This window comes from Pteropus vampyrus, unplaced genomic scaffold (genome assembly GCF_000151845.1).
Source record: "Pteropus vampyrus isolate Shadow unplaced genomic scaffold, Pvam_2.0 Scaffold194, whole genome shotgun sequence".
In the NCBI taxonomy this organism is placed as follows: Eukaryota; Metazoa; Chordata; class Mammalia; order Chiroptera; family Pteropodidae; genus Pteropus; species Pteropus vampyrus.
Window position 1 is genome coordinate 978,092 of NW_011888975.1, and position 15,220 is coordinate 993,311.

A 15,220-nucleotide genomic window follows, 5' to 3' on the forward strand; every position below is an offset into this window, starting at 1 on the left:
GAAGACATTTAAAGTCTTTAAAAAAAAAAAAAAATCAAAAGTCACTGCCTCATAAGAGAATTATTTTAAAGCCACAAGGAAGTATAAAAGCGATTTAACTTAATTTGGAAACTGTTTGTTTGTTCTTAAGCAATGCATACATGGGGTTAAATTAATCTGATTGAAATTGTAAAAAGAAGAAAACAAATCTAATACAAATCTAATACAAGTCTAATACATGTTTTCACTAGTAGTGCAATTCTACCCCCATGTCCCTAAGACGAAACAAGAATCAGGCCTGGGGAGCAGAGGGGAGAGTGACAGGAAGTCTCACACTGAGCAGAGGAGGAGTGGAAGGGGACAGAACAGGAGAAAGGGGGAGGAGAAGGAAGAAACAGAAAATGAGCTGGGAGTCTACTTCACTGGGTACCTTTGGATCGCTTGTTAGAGATACAGAAGGGGACACTGACACATGTCACTGCCTCTCGACACAATAACCAGTTTAATTAACATTCGCAGCTCCTCCTCACTTTAAGCATCCAGGGGCACTACAAAAGTCACCAAGGGTAGATGGCATCTGCTACAGCGTCGTAACCACCTGCCCCATGGAGTGCCACGAAACGCCAAACTGCGGGCCTGTGAATCGTTGCAGAATGTTTTCAAAAATATCTCAATTTATTTTGCCCGCACCCCCTCATTCAGGCCTTCTCCCAGCCACAACTTCTCATCGTCTCTCATCTGACAAATGAGACAATGGCAGAGCGGAACGAGAACCAATCCATCCTGGTGCCCCTTCTCTTCTACCTCAGTGTATTCAAAAAAGCAAAGGTTTAATTTAACTTCAAAGAAGTGGAATTGGTTCAAGAAAAAGAAAACTTTGAAATAAAAACAATTCATTAAATCCGAACAAATACTAAATCGCCAAACATCTTCTGCCTTCGTCACCGAGCGACTTGGCTTCAGTGTTTCCACCATGAATGTTAATTCGAAACTTCTATTTCACAGTCATACTATACATCGCTAAGCAACAGGAACTGTATTATGAAAAATGACCGTACGTCATTAGAACGATTTTTAACATGGCCTTTCAAAGCAGTTTCCATCAGCATGCACATACGCAAAAGTCACTAAAACTCAGTCCTCTTTTGAATATGAATATGTACCAAGCGCCACAAGAATGGTTTAAGTGAGGAATTTGATATATTTGGAAAATGCTGCATATACATAATTCACCAGACAAATGCAATGAAAATGATACAGTATAGAAATGCAACAGAAGTAGCATTCATCTAAACGAGTGTGAATATACGACATCCAATCTAAACAAAATCACATTAAATAACAACAAAATAAAGTTAGCTGACATTAACAAATCAAATCCAACCTAACCACTATTAGCCTTACTGGGTGACCGACACCAATTATCTTCTGATCTGAAGGCAAAGCTGGAACTAAAATTAAGGTTGATTTAGAAAACACAAATAGGGCAAAATTTACTAGAAAATCAACTCCCACTAGCTTTTTCGAATGTTGTTAAAGGTTAAAAAAACGAGGGACTCAACTTTCCAAAAATCAACCAATTGAAATTATAGCACTGAAAATGTCATGGTCTGGAATCATAAAAAAAGAAAGAGAGGTCTGGTATCCTCAAACTGGCTTCGCTACTGGCAAAGACGATTGCTTCTAGAAAAATCAAAAGACTCCTCTTATACCACTTGTTCTGGCCTTGTTTTCTCTGTTTGGAAAACTTGAAGACGAAGAAAAAGAACTTTGAGTTCTTTTAGTTCTTTTGTGAGCTTCTCGGTAATAACTCGATGAGGCTCTAAAAACGCAAGTTGAACTCTAAGCATGGGCTCCAATAGTTGACACCCACACTGGGCCACCAGGTAGCACCTGAGGCCAGACCCAAACATTTTCGATGGGTTCCAAGCCCCCTAAAGGAAAAACAAAACAAAACAAACAAACAAACAAACAAACTGCTCATTCTCCAGGGAAATAAGCCAGCACTTCAGAAGCCATCCTAACCCATTCTGGCCAGTGAAATTCAAGACTAGTTCTTTCTTGAAAAAAGCCAAGGAGAAACGAAAATGAAGGAAATTGTCCCAGTGGAAAGCATTTTGTTCCAGTGCAGAAGGCTGGGAATAAACTGTTGTTTCCAATCAAAACCGAAGCGACAGCACACGGTGGGGGGGGGGGGGGGGGAGAGATAGAGAGAGAGAAAGAGAGAGAGAGAGTGTGTGAGTGTGTGTGTGTGTGTGTGTGTGTGTGTGTGTGCAGCTTCTAAACGCTCAGTGATAGCTCCACCTGTGTAGAAATCACTGCCCTTAAGATGCTGCATTTGCAAAATGACGAGGCATCACCCATGCAATTTACACTTGTTAACCTTTGAGTGTTGCTGTAAAGCTCTGACAGGCAAGGTTTTTCCTAAAAAAATGACTGAAGAGTGCATACACCAAAACTAACATCTAAGATTACAAAAAATATCACACATGCTCTAGCCTTAAAAAATACGTTATTTTAAAAATGGAATTGATTTCGATGTTGGTAACTGTCATATAGAGATCTGGTTCAGTTTAAAAATAAACATATACATATATGCACTCACACATACAAATACGTTTATACACACACAGGTTTTAGTAAACACACACTAGCTATAATAAAAGCGGATAAGCCCAAAGGAGAGAAAGGCCGTTATAGGCTTTTCAGAAAAATCCTCCAAAAGGTTATCTTAAGAAGCCAGCTCCCACCACAGTGTTTTAAAAACAATCCTGTTGTCTTTCTTTCAGAATCAAGTATTTTCTTCTACTTTTACTTGTTTTACATGCACGTCATTTATTTACCCAATGAGATTGTAAACGTTTTGAGGAAAATCACACACTTTCTTCCTGAACCAACGTGCCGTTGCTCGGGCTCTGGCGTCAAGGCACCTGGCTCCGAAAGGGGGTCTGGGCCTGCACCGCGGTGGTGGCGGTGGCCTGGCTGGCCCTCTTGGCAGCACCACCCTGCACGCGGCCTCCGTCGGGCCAGGCCCTGCTCCCAGACCCCCTCGCGCACCAAGCCACGTAGTCCTCAGAGAAGCCTATTTCACAGATGAGGAAACTGGAGCTTGGAATCGTTAAACGGTGGCCAAGGTCACATGACAATAAGTCACGCAGCCAGGATTCAAGGCCAGGCCGTCCAGCGCTCCTGGCGCTGCCTCCAGTGCCACGAGAGGTCTTCCCTTTGGGGGTGGTTGCATTCGATTATATCACAAGTGAAAACCACGAGCATGGGGGACTGATATAAAATAAATGCTCAAAAAAAAAAAAAGGGATTAAAGAAACAAAACAAACCTTTAGAAATGCAAACCAGAACACCTTCCTTCTCTACAGCTTTTGCACTGTAGTCCTGAGTGTCAGTGAAGTTACGCAGTCTGATTAATCAGAATCAAACCATTTTTGATTGATTAATATGCAAATAATATAAGTGCTTATAAAAATATGGGATTAATACTCATTTGCAACATGCAAATGCACTTTTAACATGAGCTAATTTATACACCAATGTATTCCGTTTTCTGTAAAAGTAAAGCAAATTCCCATGGTGGCATGACTAGGAATATTTTAATATTTTAAATGTTCCTTGAATACATTCTCTGGAGACTGAACAGAAGTGAGAAGCCACTTGTGGTAGCCATAATATACTCAACTAAAAAGATTTATGTTGGATCAATCCCTTTTTTGTATTTCCCCTTTTGCATGTACCAGAAGATTACAAATCTTCAAAATCAGACCCCTGGATTAACTGGCCTGTAGCAGTGGCATGGATTATGTGACTGTGCCTATCATCGCTTAAAGCCTTAGTGAGAGCTTCTAAAATGGCCTACTACGTAACTGCTGGGACTCTGGGTAAAGCAGAAAGAGTTTCTTCACACACACACTCCCTTGTAGCCAACATGCTCCACTGGCACCCCGAGCCGCAGAAAGGACACTTTCTCTACCCCTGCGTCTTTATGTGAGGCCAATACCAATTTTTTTTTTAATATCATGCATGCTCATTTCTGAGTCGCACTCAGGAAATTAAATATTGGCGATGTCGAACGATGTCAGGAATCAATATTCTAAAATTGTCAGTGACCCGAGGACTCCATATTTCTCCCGTCCAAGTGAGCCATGCTCGTTTCAAAGTCCGACTGTAACGTGGAATTCGATGGAAGCTCGGAGCACATAGCATTTGGATGATGCTGGTCGATTTGGGGGGTTGGATCAGGCAGCAGACCGCATTCCAAGCACGCTCTCACTTACAATGTGCTGGAAAAGGCCGGCACCAATTTTCCGACTCTTTATCTTGCTTCCCCGAAAGACCTGAAGAAAGTGCTTCGAATTTTACTGGAGTCATAAAGTGCAAGCGCATATTTACCTACATGTGACTAGTTTTCAATAGAAGCAGAGTTTTTAAAGTTTGTCTGCCTGAAGGATTAGGTTACTGAAATATAGAAATGGTTGCTGTGCACGCCAGTGGTTAGTAAAACTCAAAGACGTAACATTATCTTTCTCAATTGATTTGAGGAAAGAATGTTCATAAAATATATACTGCTTTTGGTTAGGAGCTGACTTTTAAATAAACAGACTCAGCAATGGAAATTCTAGAGACACGCAGAACAAAACATGCATTAGTAAACGTATGTTTTAAAACCGACTCTCTCATAATCTTTGCCTTTTGCAAGCTTTCCGAAGACTGTAAAATCAGTTGCCTTAAGTTTATGATTTATTATAGCTGTTCCAATTTAACTTCTTTTTCAGTCATGGAAGGAAAATCTGCTAACTCTTCAGGACTGTTTTTCCTGTTTTACAGCCTCTGCTGTTGCATCTCTGGCTGAGAAAGCACTTCTCTGCAGTGATCTGAGGGCGGCCATTTGTTTGAGTCAGGGAAGGAGAGAAAAGGGGGAAGAGTCGCTTCAAAGAATCTCTCAGCCCTTCTGGGCCCTAACAAAATAGGAAACGCTGGTGATTAAGGGAAGGCATTGCCTCTAATAAACAAAAAAAGTGCTAATCCACACAACATAAGGCCAAACTAAGTGGGGCTATCTTCCCTAATTTGCAATGAACTGGGGTCAACTAGATTTTTATCTCAAATACAAACTGGGAAGGAGAAAACAACAAAAAAGGAAACGCCACAGCTTGGCTGGATCCTGCTTTTCACACAAGATTGTATGACAGATAGCTACACAGGATGCTTCCAGAAGATTAGAAGGCCAAAAATAAGCAAGGAAATATGGCTAGCCCAATGTTCACATTTATTTCTAAAAGAATAGTTCAATCTGATACATAACTGCAGTACACATATATGTTAAAATTGTACCAGGATTTCCATTTAAGATAAAAAATAAGAGCAATTCTTGGATTATTATCATGATAAAGGTTGGATCAGAAATCACATGCGTACTACGTATCTTTTACTCACCCTCTCTACAGTTTAATGGATGGACTACTACAGGCTAGTTAAGCTGAGTATAAAGATATCACCCTGCCTTCAATTAGTTTATATTCTATTGGGGGAAAAAATCCACACATGTGAGATAATAAATAGTACACATAACGTTTCAGTTCAAAACTAAGAGAAGGTAGTAGATAACTGACAAATTGATAACAGGAAATATAAGTGCCATAAGAATTCAGTAGGGGAAAAAAAATCATCTCTGTGGGCTGACAATATGCTTTTGATCACAAGTCTGTGAATTAGGAAAAAAGCTGAGTTCTGCCACTTCCCATAATTCCGTCAAGTAATATGTTTAACCTCTGCGATCCTAAATTTCATCATCCATAAAACGGGAATGATGATGATATCTACTCCATAAGATTATCGTAAGAAACTGATATATTCTACATGAAAGAATTTTTGTAATCTGTAATATAAAATGACCGTTGAGAAGGTGGTTAAAGGAAGCACGCCGAACTGCTACCATTAATTTGGGGGAGCAGAAAGGGTTAGGGGGTGGAGGGGCAGACGATTAACTTTTTCTTCACATACTTTCTATTGTTTAAACATTTATAGTCCCCGGGCGCTAACCTTATAACGAAAAAATTAAAACTATATAAATTCTATCTGAAGTGTGCATATCTGGATGTCACAAAATACTCTAATTGTAAACACTAGTAACCCTGTTTCTTTATGAGTACATAGAAACAAGTCTCGGTTCTGGTTTCAATTTAAGAATTTCTAAAGTCATAAAAATTTGCCAAGCATGGGAATAATAACCAACTGAAGCAGTGTTTCTTTTCCAAGACATTTTTAAAGAGAGCAAATTTTGTCGTCAACCGAAACCGTCCACTGATTCAAACCATCGCTCTGGTCAACACCTTTTGAAAAGAGCAAGTTAAATAACATTAGTTCGCAACGGCGAGCCTTTGTCACATCTAAGTTTGCTTTCTAGAGCCCATGGCGTGGCAGGTAGTTAACCGATAACCTGGCGGACCTGAAAAAGTTCTCAGGCCATTTCCAGAGGAAGGTCGAGGACTTTCCACAGCGGCAAGGCAGACTTCTCAGACTGAACTGGATCACAGACTAACGTTCCCGCCACTACGAGTAAGTGTGAGCTGTTCGAGGGCAGGAATCCTTAAACTTTACACGCCAGCCCCTAGCACTGTGACTAGCACATGAGTAGGCACAACTAAATATTTGTTGATTTGGAGGAAACAAAACTGACACATTCTGGTCAACTAGACGCCCAATGAGACAAGGCTCATACGCTAAGGGGACGCAAGTTTTATAGTTGTTTCTGTAGAAAATCACTTAAAATGCTTCAAAAGCAGTAAAGATAAGTTTTGAGTTTCTTGAATAAAACATCATAAAAACCCCTATTTGAGGAAGGGCTCTCTCCCACATTTGAGAAAGTACAGATGTGTGAACTAAGATGAAATCATGGAGCAGTCTGATCAGAACTACCTTTCATCTGCCTTACCCAAAATTTCCAAGCATGTTTCATCGATATAAATAGCAGAGGGCAGAGGAAAGGCTTCCACTATTTTGTGGCTGAATCAAGCCCCACACCTGGCACGCCGGGCTCCTGGCTGACTATTGTCCCTCTGGTTCATGGCTCCCCTACGATGATTTGTGAATAAACACAGACACTCAAAAAGGATGCAGTTGGTATTCACGCGTAACAAGGCTATTCTGTTGTACGCAGTCACATTTGCACGTTTCCAGTATGATGTGAGCAGTGACGGGGGAGAAAGGAATTGAGGCACACTGGGTTTGTTCAGGCTCTAGGCCCTGGCGACACGAACATGGAAGCAGAAGTACAGTGATGGGGAGTAATCCTTCTCGTTTTCACTGATGATCTAAATCCCTCTGTAAATGGTGCACCTACCTGATGCTCATCTCTGTTCCATCTTAAACCGCCAGATGATTCATTTTTATCTTATTTAATCTTCCTCCCAAGGTGAGAGGGGCTTGGCGTAACTTTGGACCCCTTTAAATGGCATGTTAATTCAAGAGAAGAGATTTCATGAAAAGCAAAGGCTTTGAGATCAGTTCTCACTTGAAGCTTTTTCAGATATGTGCCCCGACATATTTAAAAGAGAAAGATTTTTCTACTTCTAAAGAGCATTGCCGAAAGCCAGTAGAAATGAATTGCTTTGGTTGTAATTCTTTAAAGAATGCTAAGTTTCTTAGTTTGGCTGCTCAAATTAAATTTGGAAGCTACCTGGGATTTTTCTCACATTTCGATCTCCGAAAGGGCAATTAATCAAACTCTTGTTTGGGGAACGCGAACTTTAATCAGAACTCTATGGAGGGAAAGTCAGAGAGCTGCGTACTCAGAATATTCGACAGCGCATATAATTGAAAACAGCAACGGCCGGAGGAGAGAAGTAGAGACCAGCGGGCTGATGCGCTATAACCTTTGGTCAGGCGGTCCTTGGCGAGTTTCAACAGATTCACTTACCCAGAGCTAAAACTAAGCAGCCAGAATACCACCAAAAAAATGACACCGACAACAAAAATAAGAACACAGAACCGGGAATTACCCGTGAAAAACAATGCCGTTCCTAACAGCATGACTCTACCAGAGGCAATTTGTTAGGGGACCGGAGTCCTTATTTCATAGCAGAGGCTTGAAATCCAAACGTTAACATTTCTTTAGGTCAAGCTGTAGCAGGCATTCGAGAGCCAGCCAAAAGCGCTGAGGGAAACGAGGAAGGCCACATGTGGAACTAATTACTCCTGTAGAGGCCATGACAAAGAACATTTCTCCAGACTTTTCATGGGGCTTTACTTTCAGGAAGTTGCTATAATTACTGTCCAAGTCTAGAGCAGCCTGCGAGCCGCTGACAGATCCAACAGACGAGGAGGAGGAGGAGGAGGAGGAGGAGGAGGAGGAGGACGAGGAGGAGGAGGACGAGGAGGAGGAAAAGAGAGACAGGAAAAAAAATGAACTTATCTGCCCCTTTTGACGAGTGAAATACCAGAAAATAAAGTACCGCAGGAAAAGGCCTCCAAATGAGCCCTGACTTCCAGCGTTCGACTTTCTGTTTACTTTCTTATCTGCCCTCTATCTCCAAATTCCTCCTCTGGCCTGGATCAGACAGCAGATTTGTCCTTCCACACTAACTCACTTTCAGTTGGCCACAGCCGAACTGTACATCTCGACTCTTTTTTTACAGCTTTTCCATACTGGGGCCCACTTCCTGCCCGGTTGAGGAAAAAAATCTGGCCCGAAGATGAAATGACTGCTTAGCATTACACTAAAACATCTGGTACCATTTTACGCGCAGACCCGTGTCTGAGGGCAGGCGATCCTAGCGGTGTCTCCAGCGGCAGGGCGCATACCCGAACCTCCCCAGGGTGACATCATCCCATATATGGACTCTCCAGCCCAGCCCTCCCCCTTTTCCTGGTCCTAAATTCATTGCCAGTTCCCCGTCTGCAGCAAATGTGCCACGTCAAGACTGAAAAGCCCTTGAGTGTGGCTCAGTCGCTGCAGCAGGATTCAGGGGGGAAGGCCGACAGCGACTTTTCCCAGGGACCGGGAGAGGACGTTAAGCACGCAGATGGAAGCTTCTGGAGATCCTGCCCCGTCGCCCCAGTGTTCAGACTACCTGTTCAGGACAATGCCGTTGTACAGTAGTCTGCACATTGGTTAGACTGGGCAAGGCACAGCGACGCCCTGGACGGCCGGGAACCGAGGTGGCTGTTTCCCAGGACAGGACGCTTGTCGGCTCCTCTCGCGAATCTCACGTCCGGTGTTTTTCTTCACAGGTTTTGCACACTAGGGACCCAGAAGCCCTCGGGGACACCGCGGAGAAAGGACTGCTCCTGGGAAGACCGGCGGGTAAGGCCCCCTGGCTGGCCTCCGGTGCCCAGGGGCGCCGAGGCGGGAGCCAGCGGTTTGCGTTCACGTGCGAGGGAGACGGAGGTACACGGGTGACAGAGGGCGACGCGCTCGGCCCTCAGCGAGCGAGGGCGTGGGCCGCGGCGACCTACTTACCGTCTGTTACTCGATTTCTGAACATTCCTAAGTCTCCCCCCGCCTCCCCCCTTCAGTTTAAAGGTTTTCCCACTTCCAGATGAAATAGGAAAAGACTCCAAACGCCTAAGAATAATTTAAGGAGTCTAGTTCGCACTTGAACTTAAAAAGCCAGGGACCCAAAACCTTCTTCGAGCGAGGGCTGTAGCCTAATTCTCATATCCCAGGATTGAATCCATTTTGTCCCGAAGCAGAGAATGCTTGCTTGCTATTCTCATCATGCTGCGTGGATAGTGCTTGTCTGAAATTGTGCTTCTGTAATGTAAATAGCAGGAATAATAGTATCTAACAATAAAAGAAGAAGCTGCCAAGTTTCTGCCCACTAGACAGTGCAGCTGGGACTTGCCCGGAGAAGAGTGCCAACTCAGAACTACTGAGTCAGCAACTGAATAAACCGGGGAACAGAAGCCTCTGTCTTCAGATACCCCAATATATAGCTCTGCGTTTTTTTTCTAAATCCAAGAATGGTTGATAACGGCTGGTCAGCTGAGCCCACCCGCCAGAGTTTTACAATGCTTCTATATCTCTGAGCACTTAAAATGATAAGGTACTTTGTCTAGAAACCCGCTGATAAAAAAGGAATTTGTAAACGAAGGCAAAGTTTTCCTTGGTCAGTTTCCAGCCGTCCTGGAGGTGAAGGAGGGGAGTGGGGGAGGTGGGAGGGAGGAAAAGCCTCAAGCTGAATGAAATCCCAATAGAGAGAATAATAGAGAAAGTCTGGATTGCAATATGATCCATGCTAAACTACAGAGGTGGGTCCCTTCAAGAAAGTTCTGGAAAAATGTTACTGCCTCACCCCTAATTCCCTCAACCCTCCATTTACATCGACCCCCAGACGATTCTATACAATGAAAACGTCGGTTTATAGACTTTTGCCAAAAATGAATATAATCTCTTTTGTCCTCTTTTAAATTCTTTAGTGACAATGCTTCCTGAACAAATCCTTTTCTAAATTACACATTTTGCAACAATTCGAAAGTTGTCACAGGTTCTCTTTTGTAAAACATTTTATTACAAAAGGTTCCCCAAGTTATCTTTTGTCAAATGATTGATTTTAAAAAGAGCCATTTTGCTCATCCTAAAACTGGTAAAAAGAACACATAAGTTTTCTCTTCTGTTTATGGTTTTCAGTTAAAATATTTTTAAAAAGGAGAAATTTAACTATCTTCTCCACTTAGATGATACAATTTTTTTCTATTTTGACTTGGAGGCTTCCATATTAATTGCTTTTAATAGGACGAGTTTGAGATTTTAAAAATCCATGTAGTTTCTTTTACATAGGAAAACTAAAAAAAGAAACTATTAGGTAACTTATAAGAGCTTAATTTTTCAAGAAATATATTTTTACTAATTTATACAGTTGCTAAAGAAGAAAGATAGCTATAAAGTACTCTGGTAATGTTTAAGATTTCTCAAATTTTGTTTTGTTCCGTTTTTCTACTGTGCAGAAATAACTGAATTTTATAACCTGCTTTCATTTCATGTGCATTTAATTTAAATGTCTTTATATTAAAAGGCCTTTTTGTTTCAAAGAAACTAACCACCACCGGTCCCTCGCCTATTTCTCCCTCAGGATGCCTTTTAGTCTGGAGGTGAGGGGACCCGAAGGTGTCCTTGGCGTAAGTACAGGAGTAGAAACCTAAGAATTAATTTGTAAAGGGTTAGCCGAGGAGCCCCTGCACGTGCTCTGTGGAGCCCTGACAGCCCGTTTTTGATGCAAACTTTTAACAGATGAAAAGGAACAGTCCTATTTTTAAATTGCATGAGCTAAATTAAAGGTCAAAAGTAAAAAACCCTGCTGACTGAAGGCAGGATGGGACCGTGTGCGCTGTACATACGCCAACGTGTCTGCACACGTACTGTCAAGCAACGTATCTATTTCCAGGGCAATCAGAATAATGTTAAACTTTATTTTGATATTACTTTATAAGAAGACGTACAAATATTTTAGGGATCATGGGATCTATTCCAGAGGAAACTAAGCAACTGTGATCATCTTCAACAAAACCACCCGTGGATATGATGGTAAGTGCACGTATTAAAATCCGACGCTGCGCATCGTCAGGAACTGTACTTCATAGAAGTTCAGCAGTCATTTCTCGTTTCAGCGCGAGGATGATTGATGAGTGAGATGAGGCGCTGGGGTAAAAGAACCTTTCCTGCCATCTAAGAGAAAGGCGATTCAGAGCCTCAGCATCACCACTACCGTTTCTTAATTGGGGGAGGATCATATAAAAAACAATTTATTTACATTTTCAAACCCCCCTTTTTTTTTAAGAGCCATAGATCTCAAAGTCCAAGAAAGTTTGTTTACAATGGAATAAAATTTCACACTGATCACTTTCTTGCAATTAGGCAATAGGTTTAATGTCCTTCCTGCTTGGCATTCGAGCTTTCGGCCAGATGATGTGTTTATGTTTTTAAAAGAGCAAAATATATCATCTGCTCCACCTCTCGCCTACAGACCACCCAGGGTTTTCACTCTGTGGGAAAGAGTTTAGGCATAAAACTCCTAACGATAGAATTCGCTCCCCCACCCCCGACCCTTTTTTTTTTTTTTTTTTTTTTTTTGGTTGAAGTCGTAAAGCTGCAATAGGAAAATGCAACTTGGTAGTGTAAAAAGTTCACTCATCCACCAGCGTCGCCCTTAGCAAAGAGAAGCCAAAGCTTTCAATTCCTCTACCAGAGATCTCTGCTCTTTAAAAACAACCATTTTCCTCTTCTCTAAAGGGCATGTCCCACCCAGGACAATAACATCCAGATAATGACTAAAAGACCATCACTCAGAAATCCCAGCTTAAAATATCTAGAAGGTCAGCCTTTAGGAGACAGGAAATTCTGTAGGAAAGGCTGCAACTTTTCTTACTTGATTTCTTCGGTCTTTTTACCTTGGTATGCTGCAAATTATGTAGATAAAAGTATTTACTCATTTTTGAAGAATTTGAAGTATTTTTATCAGTTCTAATAAATAGAAATAATGAAGTAAAATAAGGAAAATAATTAATTCTTCCTTTTGAATTTCCTGAACTATAAGTGCCAGCTTCCTGGAGTTGCTGTGGTTTAACTTTGCTATAGAAAACCTCAAACATAGTTCTTTTCTTTTTCTTTTTTCTTAAAATAAATAAAAGACAAAAAAAGAAAAAAGGTATACAATAACCTACTTAAAAACTACACTGTATAATAATAATGTAAATAGTTCTTTTATATTTTAATCTAGTATTTTAAAGGATAACAAATTAATATCACTCCAGAGTTTGGGGGACAGAAAAACAGCCTTAACTTTTTTTCAGCCTTTCCTCTCTTTCACGAGCGTAGGGGCAGGTTCGACACAGTGACGAAGTTTACAGATTCCACATACTTACTATAATTGTGTTTTAAAAACCTATTAGAAACATAATTTAACCAAGAGTCTCATGAGTAGAGTAAGTATTTTTCAGCAAGACTCCCCCCTCCCCATCCCCCGAAAAACAAATATGGCTTTTCAGGCTCTGACAGTTTTGGTTACCTTGGTTTAATAGAACTGTTTCATATTAAAGGATAACATGTGAACTCACAACTATTTCTTTCTATTTTTTCAGGTTGCATGCATCATTCCTTTAATTGAGCAGAGTTAACTGGATCAAATTATTTATGGGAGAGAGAGAGGGAAAGCTATACAGAATTACAGTAATTTTTCATTTCCACCAATATACTCTTTGTAAGTGAATCACTCTATAAATACTTTGGTGCACTGAATGCAGCAACAATAACAAAATAGTCGCTTAAGGTATTTGCATACTTTGACCTTGTGTTATTTAAATAGCAGCCAAGTTTACTGATGTCTTTGATTCTGTAAAAAAAAAAAAAAAAAAAAAAAAAAGTCCTGTACTTAGAAGTGATGATCAGAAACAGAATCAGACATTTATTTTCTCGAAATTAAATAAATAAATGAAAACTTGCACTTATCAACTCTTTCTTAAAGCTGTACCATATCTAATCACTGCATAAAAGTTGAGATGTGTAGAAAACTCATTTTTTCACAGTCTCTAAAAACTATTTTGCTCTCCATAAAGTTTCTCTTTGCTATTTTGTCAGAATTTTACAATTAAAGGGAAATAAACTATTTGTTTTCTTTAAAATTCTTTGAGAAAATTCTTAATTACACACTCCTTGGGCAGTGAGGTTTGGTTTGGTTTGGTTTGGTTTGGTTTGTTCAGAAATCCTACTTACTGAAATTTTGACTGTCTGGATATTTTGTTTTTGAAAGGGCAGGGGAATTAGTTAAATACCTCTATGAATGTGAAGTGGTCATTTCTATTAAAATAGCCGGTAGAATTATCCTCAACTCACCAGAATTAAATCTTCTATCTGTATATTTAACGCCATTACTCTTTCTCATATGAACTATTCGGAGAATTTCCAAAGGGTCTGGTTTTACTTTTGGGATATGAAATGAAGTTTTCTTTTTTGTGTTTAGGGTACTATTTTGTAACTGTATTGCACTAACGATGTCCATAACACGTTCTGAGTATCACTGCGGGGAACAGCTTTTTAGTTTTTACCATTCTGATTCATGGCATAGTGCTGTAGTTAATTAAGAGAACTTAAGCAAGCTCACAAGTGCTTTTTATTTGGTTTTCACATCCATACTTAAAAACTTTGCATTAAAAAGGACACGAGAAATTTAAATACGTTCCTGTCGTGTAATAAAGTACTGGTAAAAATACGTCCCCTTGTAAAATCCCACTATCAAAGCATCAGATACCAAGGTCGGTGGTTGAATTGCCAAATACACTAGGCTCATTAATTATTTTGAAAATGGCTGCCGTTTCTATGTAAATGATAAGTTTCTTTTTCATAGGCAAGGTTATGGTTCTTATCTACTTTAAGAAACATGCAGAAACATAGTGTTTAACTTCAGTATTAAAATATGCAGAGTTTTTGTGAAGAGGAAAAACATCTGGTTCAATTACTCTGAACTCTGACTGCAATGCATATGGGCCAGTAATAATACGAAGTGGATTTAAGAATAAACCTTGTGCTTAATGCTTTTTTGTTTTGTTTCGTTTTATCCTTAAAATCTCAATGTGAGTTTTCTGTTATGCCAATTATCCATGTTAGCACATTTGGAACAAATGTATAAGTGTACTTTCTGAATAAAGTCAAAAGTCTAACTTGTTTTTAGCTCCATAATGTTTTAATGTTTAATTCTATTGTGTGTATTTCTCCCTTTCCCCTGACCCTCCAAATTCACCAAATCTGGAAAACAGACTGATTGTATCTGCCCATGAGCAAAGGACACCCGAAGGAACCAAGGGCCTGGCTGGACGGAGTTGTCATGTGTCTGCCTGTCTACACTTGCTGTGCAGAACATCCGCTCACCTGTACAGCAGGCACAGACAGGCAGTCACACGACAACCCAGCCTGAATGACAACCAGCCATTGAAAGAAAGCAGCCCTCACACCGTAGCATCTACACCAAGAGCTACAACCACAGTGAGGGGCGCGGGGGCCTGGGGCTTCGAGCTGTTGCTTTAATACTTAACTCGTATGTATTATTATGATTCTATTTTGATTCGAATATTGAAACCCACCTAAAGTTAAGTGAGTGGTGCCTATGAAATATAATAAAACCCATTTCTGAAAATGTTCCTGTGCTTTCTATAGTTCTCTTTTCCTCATCGTTGTAAGTTACTGCCCTTGACATTAACTGTACACGGCTTTGCAGCATCCATAACCGGTCATAACAACACG

General features: G+C 40.6%; 1 protein-coding gene across 4 annotated transcripts in view; it reads right to left on the bottom strand.

The window, feature by feature from the left end:
* DNM3 (dynamin 3) overlaps positions 1-15,220 on the bottom strand; it is a 412,790-nt gene that overhangs the window by 201,016 nt on the left and 196,554 nt on the right. For 2 of the 4 annotated variants that reach the window (XM_023537572.1, XM_023537571.1), the window contains one exon: positions 13,284-13,316. The exons of the other annotated variants lie outside the window; for them this stretch is intronic. In XM_023537572.1, the coding sequence (XP_023393340.1) occupies positions 13,299-13,316 (18 nt within the window). In that variant the 3' untranslated portion in view covers positions 13,284-13,298. Of the gene's footprint in view, positions 1-13,283; positions 13,317-15,220 lie in introns of those variants that run through there. 4 annotated transcript variants of the gene reach the window in all.